This window comes from Lactuca serriola, chromosome 7, assembly GCF_051521515.1.
Source record: "Lactuca serriola cultivar US96UC23 chromosome 7, Lser_US96UC23_V15, whole genome shotgun sequence".
NCBI lineage: Eukaryota > Viridiplantae > Streptophyta > Magnoliopsida > Asterales > Asteraceae > Lactuca > Lactuca serriola.
In genome coordinates this window covers 149,662,128-149,678,800 of record NC_136414.1, presented here as the reverse complement: position 1 = coordinate 149,678,800, position 16,673 = coordinate 149,662,128, and the positions used below count along the sequence as shown (strand labels likewise).

Here is a 16,673-nt window from a genome sequence, read left to right as displayed (position 1 = left end):
ACATCTTCAATGAACATTTTTTTGTATGGAAACAAACAAGCATACCTATGGATCTTCACAAACGTTTTCAAAAACTTTTCTCTTCAGAAAATATCGGATTTTCTGGTGGTTTTTCAAACAATACAAACATTCGATTTCAAACACTACTTATGAACTCACCAACATTTCATATGTTGACGTTTTTCAAAAATACTTGTATTCTCAGGGAACCAGTGAATCAAGGGAAATCATATTCAGTGACGGTTGCAGTTTATTTATGTATGAATCAAACAATTTAATTTTTGGGAATGTAATGTTTAAACAATGTATGACAATGTAAACACTGCTGGTTGTAATATATTAATGCACGGTGACGAATGTTGTTATGTTTCATATATATTCAATGTTATGGTATTCAATTGAGTCACGACAGCCCCCGGACGTTTCCGCCGTCTGGTTCGGGGGTGTGACACATACTTTTACTCTAATAGTATCTCTATCCTACCATGTAAAGGATCTACAATAGGATACGTGGTATAGTGAGAAACTCAACCGAACTGAAGAACCGGAGAAACACAGCAACACTCTAACACCTTACACTGCTCAATCCATCGAATAGAATAACATCAAAAGAGATAAATCATTCATCAATCCCAAATCCTCCAAGTTTGACCCCAAGTAAAATTGGTTAAAAGTCAATGGTCAACCAAGTCAACAGCCACCATGATGTGGAGACCTCTTTGCCACGTTGTGGGCATGAAAGGACAAAATAGACGGCATGTAGGACATCGCCACGCCATGGGCCCTTCTTGGCCATATCGTGGGAATGTCAGGACAATGTAAGCGCGAAGCTGGTCTCCACCACGTCGTGGCCATTCCTTGATCACGTCATGGTCACTGGCAGAAGCCATTTTTCCTTATTAAGGACTTAATCCATTATGTTCTTTGCTCCAACTTTCCAGAAGGCTTCCTTGCCCTCAAATGAACCATAAAAATCCTTACTTTGTGTACATGCATGTCTAATGCACATCTCTCCCAAAACTAGGCCAAAATAAGGTAAGAAATGGTGTCAAGACTTCATGCATGGCACCAATCAACATGAAAGTCAAGATCTGAAACATATGATGACCTAGGGACCTCAACAAGTGATAAAGTTGCCAACTTTATCAAAATGAACCATTCATATCAACATACCATGATGGAAATGAGCTGAAAAGTCTTGATCTACAAAGATGAACCATAAAGGTGGGAACTTGGATACTTACCCAAGTCCAGAAGATGCACCAAGATATGGAGACAAGATGTTAGTTGATCATTTGCTCAATAAAGTCTTCCTTCAACCTTCAAATGACCAAAACGCCATAAAGACCTCAAAAGACATGAAGAGAGACTAGGATTTTGAGATATAAGGGTGGGGGCTGAGGGGAAATGACCTAACCCTAGAGATAAGGCCTTTAAATATTGAGGAAACCTTAAAAATTATGGGTTTAGGATGCACCAACTATCACGTTGTGGCAAACAAGCCAAACATGTTTTCATTAAATTGCCATGTCATGTCGTGATCATCAACCCACCACGTCGTCGCATATGGTTTTCTCCAAAAACCATAACTTTGACCCATTTAAGTCTCTAGCCGATCCATTCTAAAAAAAGAGTGTTACACGATTAAGTTCATAAAATGAGGATTGAAGTTATACATTCACTTCGGTGGATAATCTAGCAATGTGATGTTTAAACTAGATAAAATATGGTCATTAAACCTCAAATCTCGTGTTTGCAAATAGTTTCAAGGCTCTTTTGATGTTGTATGACATACTCACATGACAAATACCAAATAATCTAGTACTTCTATCGTACAACGTATTACACATTATGGTAATTTAGTCTAAATATGGCATTGTACTTCCATTTGTACTTCATTCAATGCACATCATATCATTTCATAATGTTCCCATTCTCTTATCCAAGACATTCCATTACTTGATATTTAAAGACATCATGCTATGTTCCTTTTTATGCAATCTCAGTTGGTACATCTTATTTGATTGCATTTACTTTGTTCTTTATGACATATACCTTATACTTGGCTAATTGTCTATTTCTTCCAACTCATATAAAAGTTAAGTGGCTAATTGTCTATTTCTTTCCAACTCATATAAAAGACTTCATCCTTTTTGTTACTTAAATAGATATACAAGTCTTCCAAACACATTTTAATTCATATAGTAACATGTTAATATAATAACACATTAGACATAACATTTACTTTATTTGATATCAATACTTCTTTTCCTCCCAACTCCTCCAACTAAAGTGATGAATAATGTGACTTGTTTTATATGTATGGATAAAATAATCATTTAATCTTGTCCAAAAGATTTATTCATTTCAAAATATAAGCAGACATTATGAATACATCAATCTAGACAGACATCACATCATTACTCGATCAGCCACTTTATCCATATAGTACAGAATCTATCCAAACATAATCTTACATTTAATCTCTAAAATCTATAAATACCCATGTGCATTAATTTAACATTGGTGAAGTTTGGGATATTCGTTCATCTTCTAGAAGATCATATGGATCAATATATTGTGGTAGTTGTATTTGTTTTGTGGTACCATCATGAACAAATTTTGGTCCAAAATACTGCAAAAAAGAAAACATATATCAAGGATGATCATCACTTAAAAGGAAAAGATCAATGAATCATATTCATAAATGAAACAAAGAATCCATGATAGCATCATAAATAGAGACTGCTTACAAGGTAAATAGCAGTGAATGATCCAATGGTTAAAAGGATCAATGGCCAAAATGCTAAGAAGAATGTTCCTCCAAGACTTAGCAAGACTTTAGCTCGTGGAATCAAACCCTGTACACCATGCAAAAAAGATGACAGAATTTGTCATAGATCCTTCAAATCGGCTTAAATACATAATATGAAATGTTAACGAAGTAGAAAAGTTTTAACCTCAAGTCCCTCACTGTTCAATGCCATGGATTGCTCCCTTTGATTAAAAAGGCTTTTATCAAGATCTGTTGACACAGTTTTTCTGGTTGAAAAGCTTCCATCTTCTTCGTTATACCTAATCTCATCATTAATGGAAGCAGTCCAGCTTTCATCGAGCAATGAAGTGGGAGTGATCCCTCGTCGTTTCAGTTCCTTCATAAACAAAGACTCCGGAGGTTCTTCACCTGACATTATAAATTTCAATCAATTTAACATCAATCCATGTATTTCTACGTTAAAATGAGTCGCTATCTGAGATTCGTTCGACGCCCAATTTGGAAATGCTTTCAATTTCTTCAAATTAATGATTATCAGCGTATCCTTAGCAATTAAACTAAACATAAACTCTTAAATCGCAGCAATTCTAATGCTGACTTTGCAAAATCGACGAGAAATTGGATTTCTAATTAAGAGATACAAAAACAACACGAAAGTGATCATGCATGAATTAGAAAGTACCATTTGTTTTGGTATTATCATCAGCATCTTGAATCCTGCAAGAAATCCTAAACCTTCTGTTAATCACTAAGTTTGGACTGAACTTAACGATTCTTATATTGCCGGTGGAACCACGTCGTTCATTCCGTCGGAAACACGATTGGGAAGCTAAAAACGGATATAAATCAGCTTTGAACATCTTAAGAGAAGCCATTGTTAATGTTCTTCACTGTTTTCTGATATGATTTGGGGATCTTACTCGATTTTTGGATAGAAAGTGAGAGAGAAATATGAAGCAGCCTGCAACCTGCGAGTATCTGTTATATCTGGAGTAGAAAGGGATGTTGATTGCTATTGTGCGCTGAATTTATGTGGTGGATTGGTGGAGCTTCGTGGCTACAAAAACCACCTGTACAAATTGAACGAAACGTGCTTCTTCATTAAATTGGAAAGATAATAATATATTTTTATTGAGTTGCTATTATTTTTATTTTATTCTGTTATATTTATTTTTCTTGTAATTTAAAAAAAAAAAAAAAAAATTAGTTGTATAAATATCATGTAAATACAAAATAAATTTACTATTATAAGTGATAGATCTTTAAAATATAGTAATGTTTTAATATGGAAAAAGTTTAAAATATAATTTTTTTTTGAACGGCATTTAAAATATAATATTAGGACTGGATAAACATTTAGATTATGGTATTGATAATGATATACTTCATCTTCCAAAATCATGTCCAAAATGAAAAGACTTAATTAATATAAGATAACATCACATGAATAGTTTTTGTATTTATCATTAAAAATCTATCTTGTTAATATTAAAATTATATATTATTTTTTTTTAAATAATGGATCTTGATGTTCATTAAGATGACATCGGTTTTCGGATTTTTAATTTAGTTTGAACTATTTTGATCTATGTTTCGGAAACCAATATCTATTTGGATTCACCTGTTCGGATTGGATCGAACCAATCCATTCAAATGAACACATCCTAGACTTGTGGACATGCAAAAATATGAAGAATGAAGCATGCATATGGTACATAATGATAAAGCAGACCTAAAGTAACAATACGATCTAGTTTTGTGTATATAGAAACTTGGAATGATCTATGCTTAGATATGAGTATTATGTTATCACATGTTGTGCATGTTTCATGTCTCATGTCCTTTCAAGTCTAGGTGTTGGCATGTCCATGGGTTTGTTTCATCTCTAATGCACCACATTGCTAATGAAAACTTATCCAGAATAGTCAACTCTCAAGATAAACCTCAAAAACTTTGTAAAGTGTGTCTGGACCACACAAAGAGACCCTTGGACATGAGGGAATATACAAGCTTAGAAAAATTACAAAGTGCAATAATCTCTTAAACATCATAAACTATCTGCCCACTCAAAGTCATCTAAAGAATGAACTTCATACATAAGATGCAACATTTATTTAATTAACTTAACATTGGTAAACATCATTTAACATGCAATTTCATAAAATAGAAATTTATAATCTAAGCATGCAAAGCATCATAATAATCATTATCACAATAAACTCATCACCAAATCATCATTCAATAGCATAAAATATCAACTAAGTTTAAATAAAAAAAATGTCAAAATATTGTCATTCTAAGAAAAAAAGATTAGTTTTTTGGGGGGAAATAACCCAAAGTTAAATTAGAATCCTAGTAAATTTGCTAAATCTAAAATGTACCCCACCTCTTGAGGGGTTTTTTTTTTTTTGAAATAAAATAAAAATTTTGAATTAAAACTGAAAATTTGTAAACATTTAGGTATTATTTGTTTTTTCTAAGGTAAAATGTTTGCAGTCTACGGATGATATCTGTAGTAGAAGAGGTGGACTAAATGTCTAGAGTCTGAAAGAAAAAGACTGTTTGTTTTTTAATGTCTGCATGCTGTTAAAATAAACTAAAATCTAAATAAACTGCTTTTTTTAACTTAAATGAGTTTTTTAATACATTTATGACTTTATTATAAATAATTAACAAATCTTCATCAAATTTTATGTATTATTGGATAAATTGTGAAAATAAAATAATACGAAATAATGTGTATATTTGGTAAAAACCAACAAGTTTTAGTCACAAAGTTATACATAAATATCGTAATTATGGATCAAAGAATTAACATGTAAAATGGATGGAAATAAACTTCGATTTTTCTCAATAATTTCATTTTTGTTTTTTTCAACTAAAAACTGATAGTAGTCATGTTTGTGCTGTCAAACCTTTCTTCTTGAAGTATTGCATTTATTCCAAATTGTTTATCTTGGATAAAGTTGGAATAAATTTAAGATTAAAAAAAAACAAAAAAAAAAAAAAAAAAACAAAAACAGAGATATATATGTTTTTAGGCTAAAAGATGTATGAAAATATTAGAAGATTATGGTCCACATTTTCACCAAGAAGAGGATGTACAAACTTTTTTAGGTATGCAGTCTTAAAAAACAAACAAACTATGAAAGCTAATGTATGTGTGTATTATGCGCGACGCAGACAGAAGATTTCAAGAAGATTTGCAGACAAAAAACAAAAAACATCTTAGGGCTGTTTGATAGGATCTGAATTTTTAAGAGGTTTGAATTTCAAAGAGGGTCTGGATTTTTAACAGACTGTTTGGTTGGAACATCTGAATTAATGTGCTGAATTATAAAAAATGACCATTTTGCCCTTCGATATTATTTTTTGCTCAATTCAATATTTCTGTTAATAAAATAATTGACTTAATCTCTAACCTAACAACTAGCAACTGGAATCAACATTCAACATCATAATTGTTCGATTCTAAGACACATCCAATCACTACCTCATGTTGCACTTTTTATTACAAATGATTATAATATTATTTAATGCTACACACATCCAAACACAAAGCTAAAGAATGTTGCTTCGATTCCCTATTGTAATAAATGAATAATTTTAATCTTATTTTGCCAAGTGTCACTCTAAAACAACACCTCGTTAATATTATGTCATGTGTCATGTAGATATATTAGGTAATTCATTTCAAAATCCAAATTTACATTTTCTAATTATATGTTAAATATGAAGTTATAATAACTTTAAAATTTTGAGATATCTTTTAATTAATAATTTATTTAAAATGAATTATTTAAAATAATTGATTAATAATTATAATTTTTTATTATAAATGTTTAAATAATTTTATAACCGTGGTTTCCACGGGTTATAAACTAGTATTGAATAAAAAATTAGACTTTTTCATTATTTCTCAATAATTCAATATCATACCCTTATACTCCATCTCATCTTATAATTGATCCCCATGTAAATTGGAAAAATAAGAAACATGATTCAACACTTCAAAGGTTTTTCTAAAGGTATTTGCAGATTGCAATAGAGGACAGAATATGGTTTAAACTTGAATCAATTTTCAAACAATAAAATAAAGACATGCCTATGAAAGATTGATAAACATTCAAATTAGAAAGGATCAATTTTTCAAGGATTTTCGATCAAAATGAGGCCAAAATTGTGGCAAAAAATGACTGGACTGAACAATGAATACAAAAAAAAATCAAAATCAGGGATCATTATCAAATGGCATATTAGCTACATGGACTGAATAAATCAAAATCGGATGAATTGGTAATCAAGTTATGGGCCAAAAAACGAAGAACAAATCGATGTATTACTGAGAATCGATTTTTAGGGGAAAAAAGAAGAACAATCGAAGGTCAACGTCGATTATCAGGGGGAAAAAAACTTACCTGCAACTGGCCGTCGGCGTCATTGGCAGTGGTGGCGAAGCTTCCGGTGACATCGTCAATGGCGGAGGTAGCAGACGACTACAGATTGAAGAGGTAGAAGAAGATGTGGGGGAGGAGAGAGGAAATGCGTCGATGGAGGAATAAAGAAAAAAACTGCATTTTGTTTTAAGGGATAATGACTTGAAAGGTAACGAACTTTTGATTTTGTTTACATTTAGTCACTAAACTTTTTTTCGTTATCTATTTGCCACTGAACTATTGAAACTGTTCACATTTTACTCTTATGACCGGTTGTTACCGGTCATAAGGGTAAAATGTAAGTTCAGTGGCAAATAGATTATCAAAAAAAGTTTAGTGAGTAAATGTGAACAAAATCGAAAGCTCGTTTCCCTCTAAAAAAGTTCAATGACTAAATGAGAACAAATTTCATCTTGTATTATGTTTTAGCAAATTATTTATTTTTGCTAAATTCTAATAACATTTGTTGACGAAGAAATCTATGAAATAAAAAAAAACAGAACCCCGAAAATATATTATAAAAACAAAAAACCGAAACCGAAACCGAAATAAAAAACCAATGGTTTGGTATTTTCGAAAATAAAAAATCAAAATTTCCAATCTGATTTTGGTTTTACAAAAATTCAACTTCGAATTTTCATATCTAAATCTCTCCCCCTTTTTATAATCAAAAAATGATTATAAAACCAAAAAAAGAAATGAGAAAGCGCTCAATTCGAAAATTTTCTATCAAAAACTCTCCCTTAACACATGGCATAAACATTTTGCTTCAATCCGGAAAATCTAAAAAATCTACTATTTTTAGCTTCGTTCACGAAACGCCTTTGACAGAATTTTGAAATCGACAATTTATACCCAAATTTTGTCAAAGGCGGTCCGTGAATGAAGGTAAAAATTGAAGATTTTTTGGATTTTCCGGATTGAAGCAAAATGTTTATTCCATGTGTTAGGGGGAGTTTTGGATAGAAAAAGTTTGAATTGAGCGCTTTCTCATTCCCTTTTGGTTTTATAATCATTTTTCAATTATAAAAAAGGGGAAGAGATTTAGATATGGAAATTCGAAAGTTGAAAATTTAATATTATGTGGACTTGAAGACCGAAGTGACCTCGAGTATTTGAAGTTTATGAAATGATTCGATTGGAGATTCGGAAGTGATTTCAGTTCATGATGGATTTTGACTTATTAAAGATTTTTGGAGTGTGCATAAATGCTCAAATTTAGGGTAATTTTTTTGGAGAATGAGAAACTCCTAATTACCTTTCGATGCTCGGTTTGTATGGTCTCACATTCTAGAACTTAAATTGAAAAGTCATGGAAGAATTGAATATTTGATGTTCATCTCTACATGTGTCACATTTGAGGCTCGATTCGTGAAGTTGCTCGAGTTTGGAAGATTTGAAGCGGGTCAACCATCCCTAACTTTGAGGGGGAGAATTTTGGGTACAAAGTTATCCATGTATGACTTTGTAAATGGTTTGACTTTTGTAGACCCACTTGCGATTTTGTTCACATTTAGTCATTGAACTTTTTTAGAGGGACGCGAACTTTTGATTTTGTTCACATTTAGTCACTAAACTTTTTTTCGTTATCTATTTGTCACTGAACTATTGAAACTGCTCATATTTTACCCTTATGACCGGTAAACTGAACTATTGAAACTGTTCACATTTTACCCTTATGACCGGTAACAACCGGTCATAAGGGTAAAATGTGAACAGTTTCAATAGTTAAGTGGCAAATAGATAACGAAAAAAAGTTTAGTGACTAAATGTGAACAAAAGTGAAAGTTTGTTACCCTTTCAAGTCATTATCCCTTGTTTTAATTAGGGTATAAGTGTCTTTTGTTTTATTCAGATGTAGCTTTACATCTGAAATTTTAGAGGCATTTGAAGAATTAAGAGCCTTTTTTTCATATCCTACCAAACACCCCACATCTTAAAAATTAAGAGGCTACCAAACAGCCCCTTAGTCTTATTTAGATATTCTTTTGGCAAACTACATAAACTTTTTTTTTAATTCTTTTGGCAAACTAAAGTACTTTTTAGAACATTTTCAAATTAAACCAGGAAGTAGGTATCACATTGTGTGTTTTTTGTATTTTTAAAAGATCTTAAAATGTTGATTTTAAAATATTCAAAAAAATAATTTGGTATTATTGTTAATGGTGTGATATCAAATCTTCGGGTGGTCCTTGTCAGACAACAACTATAGTAGTGATTTGTTATATCACCAAGAAGGAAAAACACGTTAGCTGTTCTCCGAGTGGGGCTCCCACGAAAACGCTATGACAGTCAAGTTAGTGTCTAGAGAAGAGAGTTGCTATATGACTGTATGAGAGATTCCCCTCTACCGTTTCATGATGGAGGCCTTTTATAGTAACGCACTGTGATTGGTCTCGCACGTAGGACAGGGATGTCAGATTTGACAGGGGACAACGACAATAATTGGAGGATCGTGCTCTTCTCTTTGGTCAATGCTTGCGATTGGCCCACGTGGTAATGCAATGCTCTGAGCATTACTCTTTTCGCCTGGTGGCGTTGCTTTCTGTCGTAAGCCAACAATGTTTGTTGAAAGGCGAAGCCTGTGTGGGTCCGCTACCTTGGAGTGTAGTCTAACTGGATTGGAGCGAGAGTTTGTTGGTGTGGAGCATAGTCGCTTGTCAGATGGCGCTGGTACTGACATGACGACCCAACGGCCACTAAGGTAACCTGCTAGATGTTTTATATTGTTCCTTAGGCGGGTCCAAGGGATACGTTATCAATTAAAATCATTTGCGGTTGTGTTAATTTTACTTTATGAAAAAGTATTAAATTTATCTTAACGATCACATTACAAAAGAATCATTTCCAACAAAATCATTAATATTGAACAAGTAATTTTAGATCATAATTTTCTAGGGATGGCAAATTAAGAAATCATGTCGTGTTTTTATCCGACATGACACAATAAGGTTTTATGTAACACAAATACGACACAAAACAATGTCGTGTTTTTTTAACTAATACGAAAACAAACCGATTAAAAACAACAAACACAACAAAGATGATATAAAAAGCAATTAGTTTATTTAATTAATATTTCATCATATATAACACAACAAACACGACAAACACGACAGACATAAATCAAGCAAATTTCGTATCGAATTGTGAACACGAACATGACACGACATCGTGTTTTTTCCACTTGACACGAACACGAATTCGAATTTTAGTTTCGTCATAATTTCATTTCGTGACATGTATTTTTACGGTGTCGTGTCATCAATTGTCACCCTACAATTTTGAAGTGTAGAACAAAAGCATCTAACAAAAATCCACACAAAATAATATACCTCACATGTGAATATTCGATTTGTTAGACTTCAAATCAACACTCTGATCTTATACTTCTGTGTTCGACTGTTCGTGTACCAGATGCCAAGTAACCAAAATACAATATTGCAACTTTCCAAAGTCAATGACAACTCATGAATAAATAACCCAACACTAAAAAAAGTCAAAGTCAAACTACTCACTTTTTGAACTCAAAATCAAAGTTTCTCATTCAGATCCAGATTAAACAAAACATCTACAATTGACTACATAAAACCAGCTACCAAGAACAAAGTTTTCCATTTTCCAAAACAAACATAAACCCATGTGATATTGCATTTTTCAAAACAACATATTTGACCAAAAAAAACAAACCGCATAAAGTACTAAATAACTTTGACTTGGAGTGTTTGGTAAACGGTTGGAATAGCATCTGAAACTATTAACACCGCATCCCCTTCTTTCAACATCCCTTTGGCTTTAATCAAATCAATCGTTTTTGCCATGTTGGCGTCCATGTCATCCGACAAGTCAAAGAAAATCGGTATGACTCCCCATTGCAAATTGAGCGCCATTTGTGTGCTTTCCTCATTTGTGAACGCAAATATTGGGGGAATCGGCCGATTGCGTGACAAAAGTGACGCCATTTGCCCATGTTTCGTGTACACAAAAACCGCATCCACTCCAAGATTATTAGCTGTACACCAACACATAGTCGTCTTACATAAGTACAAAAAGAACCCCATACTTTCACAAATTTATCAATTTTGCCATGTAATCTTTTTTTTTTTTGTGATATAGTTTTACCATTTTATTGATTTAGCTACTTTTGGATTTCCGAGTTTATCAATTTAGCCACATAACTATTTCCAATAGAGGAAATTACACGAATGGTCACTATGGTTTGGGGTAATTTGCACGTTTGGTCCTTATCTTATTTTTTTAACTCGAAAAGTCTCTATTGTTTGTTTTTGTTGCGTGTTTGATCCCTGTCTTACCTAAAAATACTATTTGGCCCTTGATTTTTTAATTTATTTAAATAAACATACCCTATCCCCACTTTCATCTTACCTTACCTACCCCATCTTATTTAAATACATTAAAAAATCAAAGGCAAAATAGTCTTTTCACGTAAGACAGAGACCAAGCGCGCAATAAAAACAAACTGTAAGGACCTTCCGAGTTAAAAATAAGTGAAAAACTATTCGTGTAATTTACTCTTTCCAATACCTTTTTTTACATTTAGAAAAGCATAATTTACTTTCACCATGTTATCAATCTAATAAATCAACTACAAAAATTTTAAACTATTATTATTGTAATAACTTAAAAAAAAATAATCCAATCGCTAAATTTACATGGTGAAAGTTCGTTGTTATATTGCACTATTTCAAAATTTGGTTACCGTGTATTGTGTAACGGTTTAACCACTACACAAAATAGTAAAGTGGCTAACTCGATAAAATGATAAAAATACAAATTATTTTTTATTTTTTAAAAAAATTAACTAATTTATTTACCCATTCGGCTAGCAGAGTTGCATATCTGCTCAGCAATTTGATCAGACAACGAGACTCCAAGTTCACGTTGTGGAAAAGACGGCTGTTGATTCTCTTCACGACTCCATAACTCCATTCGTGTGCTCGCCATTCTCAACACACAAACCGCCTTTTCTCCAAAACATCCGATTGCTGACTCACCAGACAACATTAACGCATCCGCATATTGTCTAACTGCCTCCGAAACATCCGCAACCTTTCTCAGATCAAATCAAAAGTAACAATCATTATTTCTTAAATATTATTACTATTATTTTAGTAAAAAAAATAAAATAAATTAATTACCTCGGCTCGTGTTGGAGTAGGATATTCGATCATGGACTCTAGAAGCTGCGAGGCTACAATTACAGGCTTGTTGAGTTGCCTACATAGGGAGATGATTTTCTCTTGAACCGTTGGAATTTGCTCAAGTGGTATTTCAACTCCAAGATCACCTCTTGCCACCATTATTGCATCCGAAGCTTCCACTATCTCTTCAAGATTGTGTAGTGATTCCAAACTCTCAATCTTAGCTAAAACCTTAATCGATCTACACATTCAAAAATTCATATTTTACATCATGACATGACATGACATGACAAGACAGAACAGATTGTATTTCGTTTGGCATGCATTAGACATGACATGACAGAACCAGATTGTACTGTGTTTGACATGCACTAGACTGTCAGTGGAACAGAAGAAGACAATAATTTTGTGGTTTTGTTCCCTATTTAAGCACTTACTTATTTTTGTTAAATAAGTAATTCTTTAAATGTTTTACAGCATCCGCATCTCTAACGAATGACATGGCAATAAAATCAACGCCTTCGGAGATTCCAAACTCGATGTCTGACCAATCCTGTTAATTATACACCATGAATAAAATTAATCCAAAATATATGATCCTAATGTTGAGAAAAGAAAAAAAAGAAAAAAAAAAAGTTGAATGATCATCACCTTTGTTGATAATGTTGGGAGTTCATGATGTTTTTCAACGAGTTTTCCATCTCTCCAAAAGCTCAATTTGGCTCGAGGCAAAAGCAAACCAGGGTCGATACACTTGCAACGTAAGTCGTTTCCGATTCTTTCAATGACTTCAAAAGTCGCCATTCCTCCATCAACCACGAGTTCGTCACCTTCTTTGATTCCTGATACAGAAAAGGGTATGAAATCAATTAAAAGAAAGGATATTAGTTCACGATTGATTTCAATTTTGAAGCTTGATTAGCTATACGAACCTTCTGCAAAACCTTCGTAGCTTGCTTGGACAGTGAAAGGACGACAACCCTCGAATTTTTCAGTAGTGAAGAACCATATCGATCCATCCTGATGAACAATAACATCATCGAAATTAGAACTTTATGTTGTTTTCAATCGAAGAAATAAAAAAAAGAAATTGAAGTGTACCTCTGCTTTGACGGAGGAAGGACCTCCATGATCAGCGACATGAATCTGACTACCTTCTGTATCAATCATCACAGATACACAAAACCCTTTTTCATGGTTTAACTTCTTGATCTTCTTAATTACATCTTGATGCCAAATTCTCGTGTTATGACACATGTTAAGCCTAGCAACGTTCATTCCTGCCGACGCCAATTTCTCCAATTCTTCATAAGAACAGCACGCCGGCCCCACCGTGCACACAAGCTTCGTCTTCCTCAGCCCCAAAAACCCTTTTTCTCTCAATTCTGTTTCTGTCACAACATCAAGACCCAAACACTCCTCCTTTTTCGATTCTTCTACGATGCTTCCAACCTGCATAACAGCCCTCGTGGCGAAGCTTTTCAATTTCCTCCTGTTTGACCAAATTATTCGAGGGGAAACCGGAACCCCAAATACTCTTTTCCCTAAATCCATACAAGAAGCTTTCGCCATTGGGTAATTGGAGACGAAAGCTAAATCGGCAGTCATTGAAGCCATGGGTTGACTTGAAAACCGGGGAAACAAGTCAGATTTACGATTGGATTTTTATGAGGTTGATATGGTGAGAAAAGTGATACGGTTGTTGATTGATTACTCCGCAGGGGTTTGTATTTACACAAAGAAGATTTTGGGGTTTACAAAGCGAAGCAGGATTTAGTGTTAGGTGGGAATATTCCATGGAAGAAACAAAGGAAACGTTAACTGTAGCAGGGTTTTGCAGAAGGAAAGTTTCTTTGTTTGGTTGACAGCCCCCAGGATCTTAATTGGGTGCCGCAGGGCAGTTGAAAAATGGAGGAATTTGGGGACCCTTGTAGGCTTGTACACTTGTAAACTAATGTATTTTTTCTTTTCTTTTTTCTTTCTTTGATTTTTTTTAAATACAAACACTTATATTTAATATTTATTTACAGTAAACTACAAGAATTCTTTCCGGTGTAGGTGTTAAAATAAACGTTATGTCCTCATTTTTTAAAATTAATTTGTTTCGTCTTTTGTTTGTTTAAAATTTACATGCTTCATCCCTTGTATGTGGTTTTGTTGCGATTTTAGTTTGTGTCAAATCTAAAATGACCATAATGTTTTTTTATGTATTTCCTTTCCAATTAATTTAATGTTATTAATATAAAAAAGAAAAAAAATAAGAAATATGGCCCACATCATACCCAACCATGCATCGCCACCTAAACACCAATTTTTTTACTAATCTATCTCTTCTCCACCTTCCGTAAAATATTGAATAAGACATCTCCTTAAAAGCTTAAACCATCATCTATTATCTGGTCCATCAACATCTCCAGCCTAATGTCACCATGTTGGTTGGAAACAATCGCTTGAAGTTGCCGAAAAACAACCATCCACCACTGCTTAAAATATCGATTTTGTTTCACTCTTCATTAGATATGGATTGTTGTCGGACAATCTACTTTCACTTCTGGCACCTTGATTTTCAACTAGTGTTTATCAATTAGATACGCCATATATGTACATCTGGAACACAGTCTATGTGAGACTGGAGCTCTTTTTTGGGAATTTCATGAGTGATTTTAGGTTTTTATGGATTACAGATTTCATATTTGTGTTTCATTTAGGTTTGAGATTACGGTTTGGTGTTGATTATTGGTTTCAGATTCTGATTTCATTTTAGTGTGGGTGGTGACTGGCAGTGGTTGCAACAGGTGCCTAAGGTGACGAATGATTGTTGCAGGAGGTTACATGTATGATGGTGGCGGTTCCGAGTTGCAGAGAAAGTCATCCTCAACGAATTCCTAATAACGTAGTCAACCAACCATCCTCATGTATCAAATCATTTGGATGGAGAGTAGAAACAAAAGATAAAAACCCAAGCTTTTTGGCTTTTGAGTGTATTGGTTCCATCTATTAAGACTCAAATCCATCTGTTTTTCTTTTGATATTGTTAACCCATCAAGCATTTTCAAGATGGGTAAGTTCTTGTGTGTTCTTTTTTCCTTTTGATATCGAATCTAGATTTCTTTACTTGTTTTAGACTCGCATCTCCACTAGAACTATCAGGCTAAAGGGAGTGGTAGCACTCCTAGCATCGTGCCACATAGGACTTTTTTGAGCCACATAGGATTTTTTTAGCCACATAGATTAAAAGAGTGATAGCAAAAAGGTAGGGAGCGGTAGCATCAATGTTAGTGTTATTTTTGTTTTGGAAAAAAAATTAACAAATCACAGCTTCATCTACACATAGCAACCAATCACATGCAATATTTTCATTCTCTTTCTCTCGTTAACAGCTTAGCGATCTGTCACACCCCCAAACCAGAACGGCGGAAACGTTCGGGGGCGGAGGACGTCATGTTCAGTATCATAACAATGCACAATAGTAAAACAAGCAACAACATCATCCATTTCATTAATAATATAGTTAATACAAGTGTGTTCTGAATGTATTTGTAAGACACCAAAAATATGAATATCAAAAATAAAAGATGAGTCTTGAACACACTCCGTCTTCTCAAAACTTGATCCAGCGTACATGTCTACTGGTGACCTGAGAATACAAGTTATTTGAAAAGAGAGTAGATCAGCATTAAAGCTAGTGAGTTCATAAGTATTTTATGTGTCAAATGTTTGCATTAGTTTTGATGAAATTGTTTGTAAGCATGTTGATGTAAATGTTTGTATACTTCCTACAAAATCCTATATTTTCTACTAAACGTAGTTTTCTACCAAGACTCAAATGTTTTGTATGTTTTTTCTTTTCAAAAATGATGTAAGATGTGTGTTTGTACTTGTAATAGTATAAATGTGGGTTTCCATATTTGTAAAACTATCTTTATACGAAAAATAGTATGCATTTCTTATATGAGTAAATCACTGTATAAACGTAATGGAAAAATGAAAGTGTACAGTAAAGTTGTTTAAAAATAACTACGGAAGCACTAATTACCGAAATACTAATGTGTTTATTAAGGTTAAAATGTGATGTGGTTATAACCATACTGATTGACGAGTATTTAACATGACGACTTGTTGGCGTCGAAACTGAATATGTGACATTTGTCACCCCTTGGCGTGTATGTCGGACTGTAGCTAATAGTTGGGATGTGGGATTGTCAGTCCCGTATAGATCTATACACACAATGTCCGCTCTCCCTCCAGGAGACTCTGGTTACAAAACGTGACATAACAAGTATATTGCTATGCCGTGAA

The 16,673-nt window shown here is 33.4% G+C and overlaps 2 protein-coding genes across 2 annotated transcripts; both read right to left on the bottom strand.

Annotated features, from left to right (window-relative positions):
• Positions 1–2,332: 2,332 nt before the first annotated feature.
• On the bottom strand, positions 2,333–3,767 carry LOC145063519 (uncharacterized). Its single transcript, XM_079011118.1, has 4 exons — positions 3,459–3,767; positions 2,961–3,184; positions 2,754–2,861; positions 2,333–2,635 (listed from the first exon to the last, which is right to left on the bottom strand). Exons 1-4 carry the CDS (start codon positions 3,649–3,651, stop codon positions 2,513–2,515), a joined length of 648 nt encoding a protein of 215 aa, XP_078867244.1. The 5' UTR covers positions 3,652–3,767; the 3' UTR covers positions 2,333–2,512.
• A 6,963-nt stretch (positions 3,768–10,730) lies between these two features.
• Positions 10,731–14,291, bottom strand: LOC145061553 (pyruvate kinase isozyme A, chloroplastic-like). The gene is made up of 7 exons (XM_079009065.1): positions 13,476–14,291; positions 13,307–13,394; positions 13,026–13,216; positions 12,812–12,927; positions 12,372–12,615; positions 12,048–12,282; positions 10,731–11,224 (listed from the first exon to the last, which is right to left on the bottom strand). Exons 1-7 carry the CDS (start codon positions 13,989–13,991, stop codon positions 10,914–10,916), a joined length of 1,701 nt encoding a protein of 566 aa, XP_078865191.1. The 5' UTR covers positions 13,992–14,291; the 3' UTR covers positions 10,731–10,913.
• Between the last annotated feature and the right edge of the window lie 2,382 nt (positions 14,292–16,673).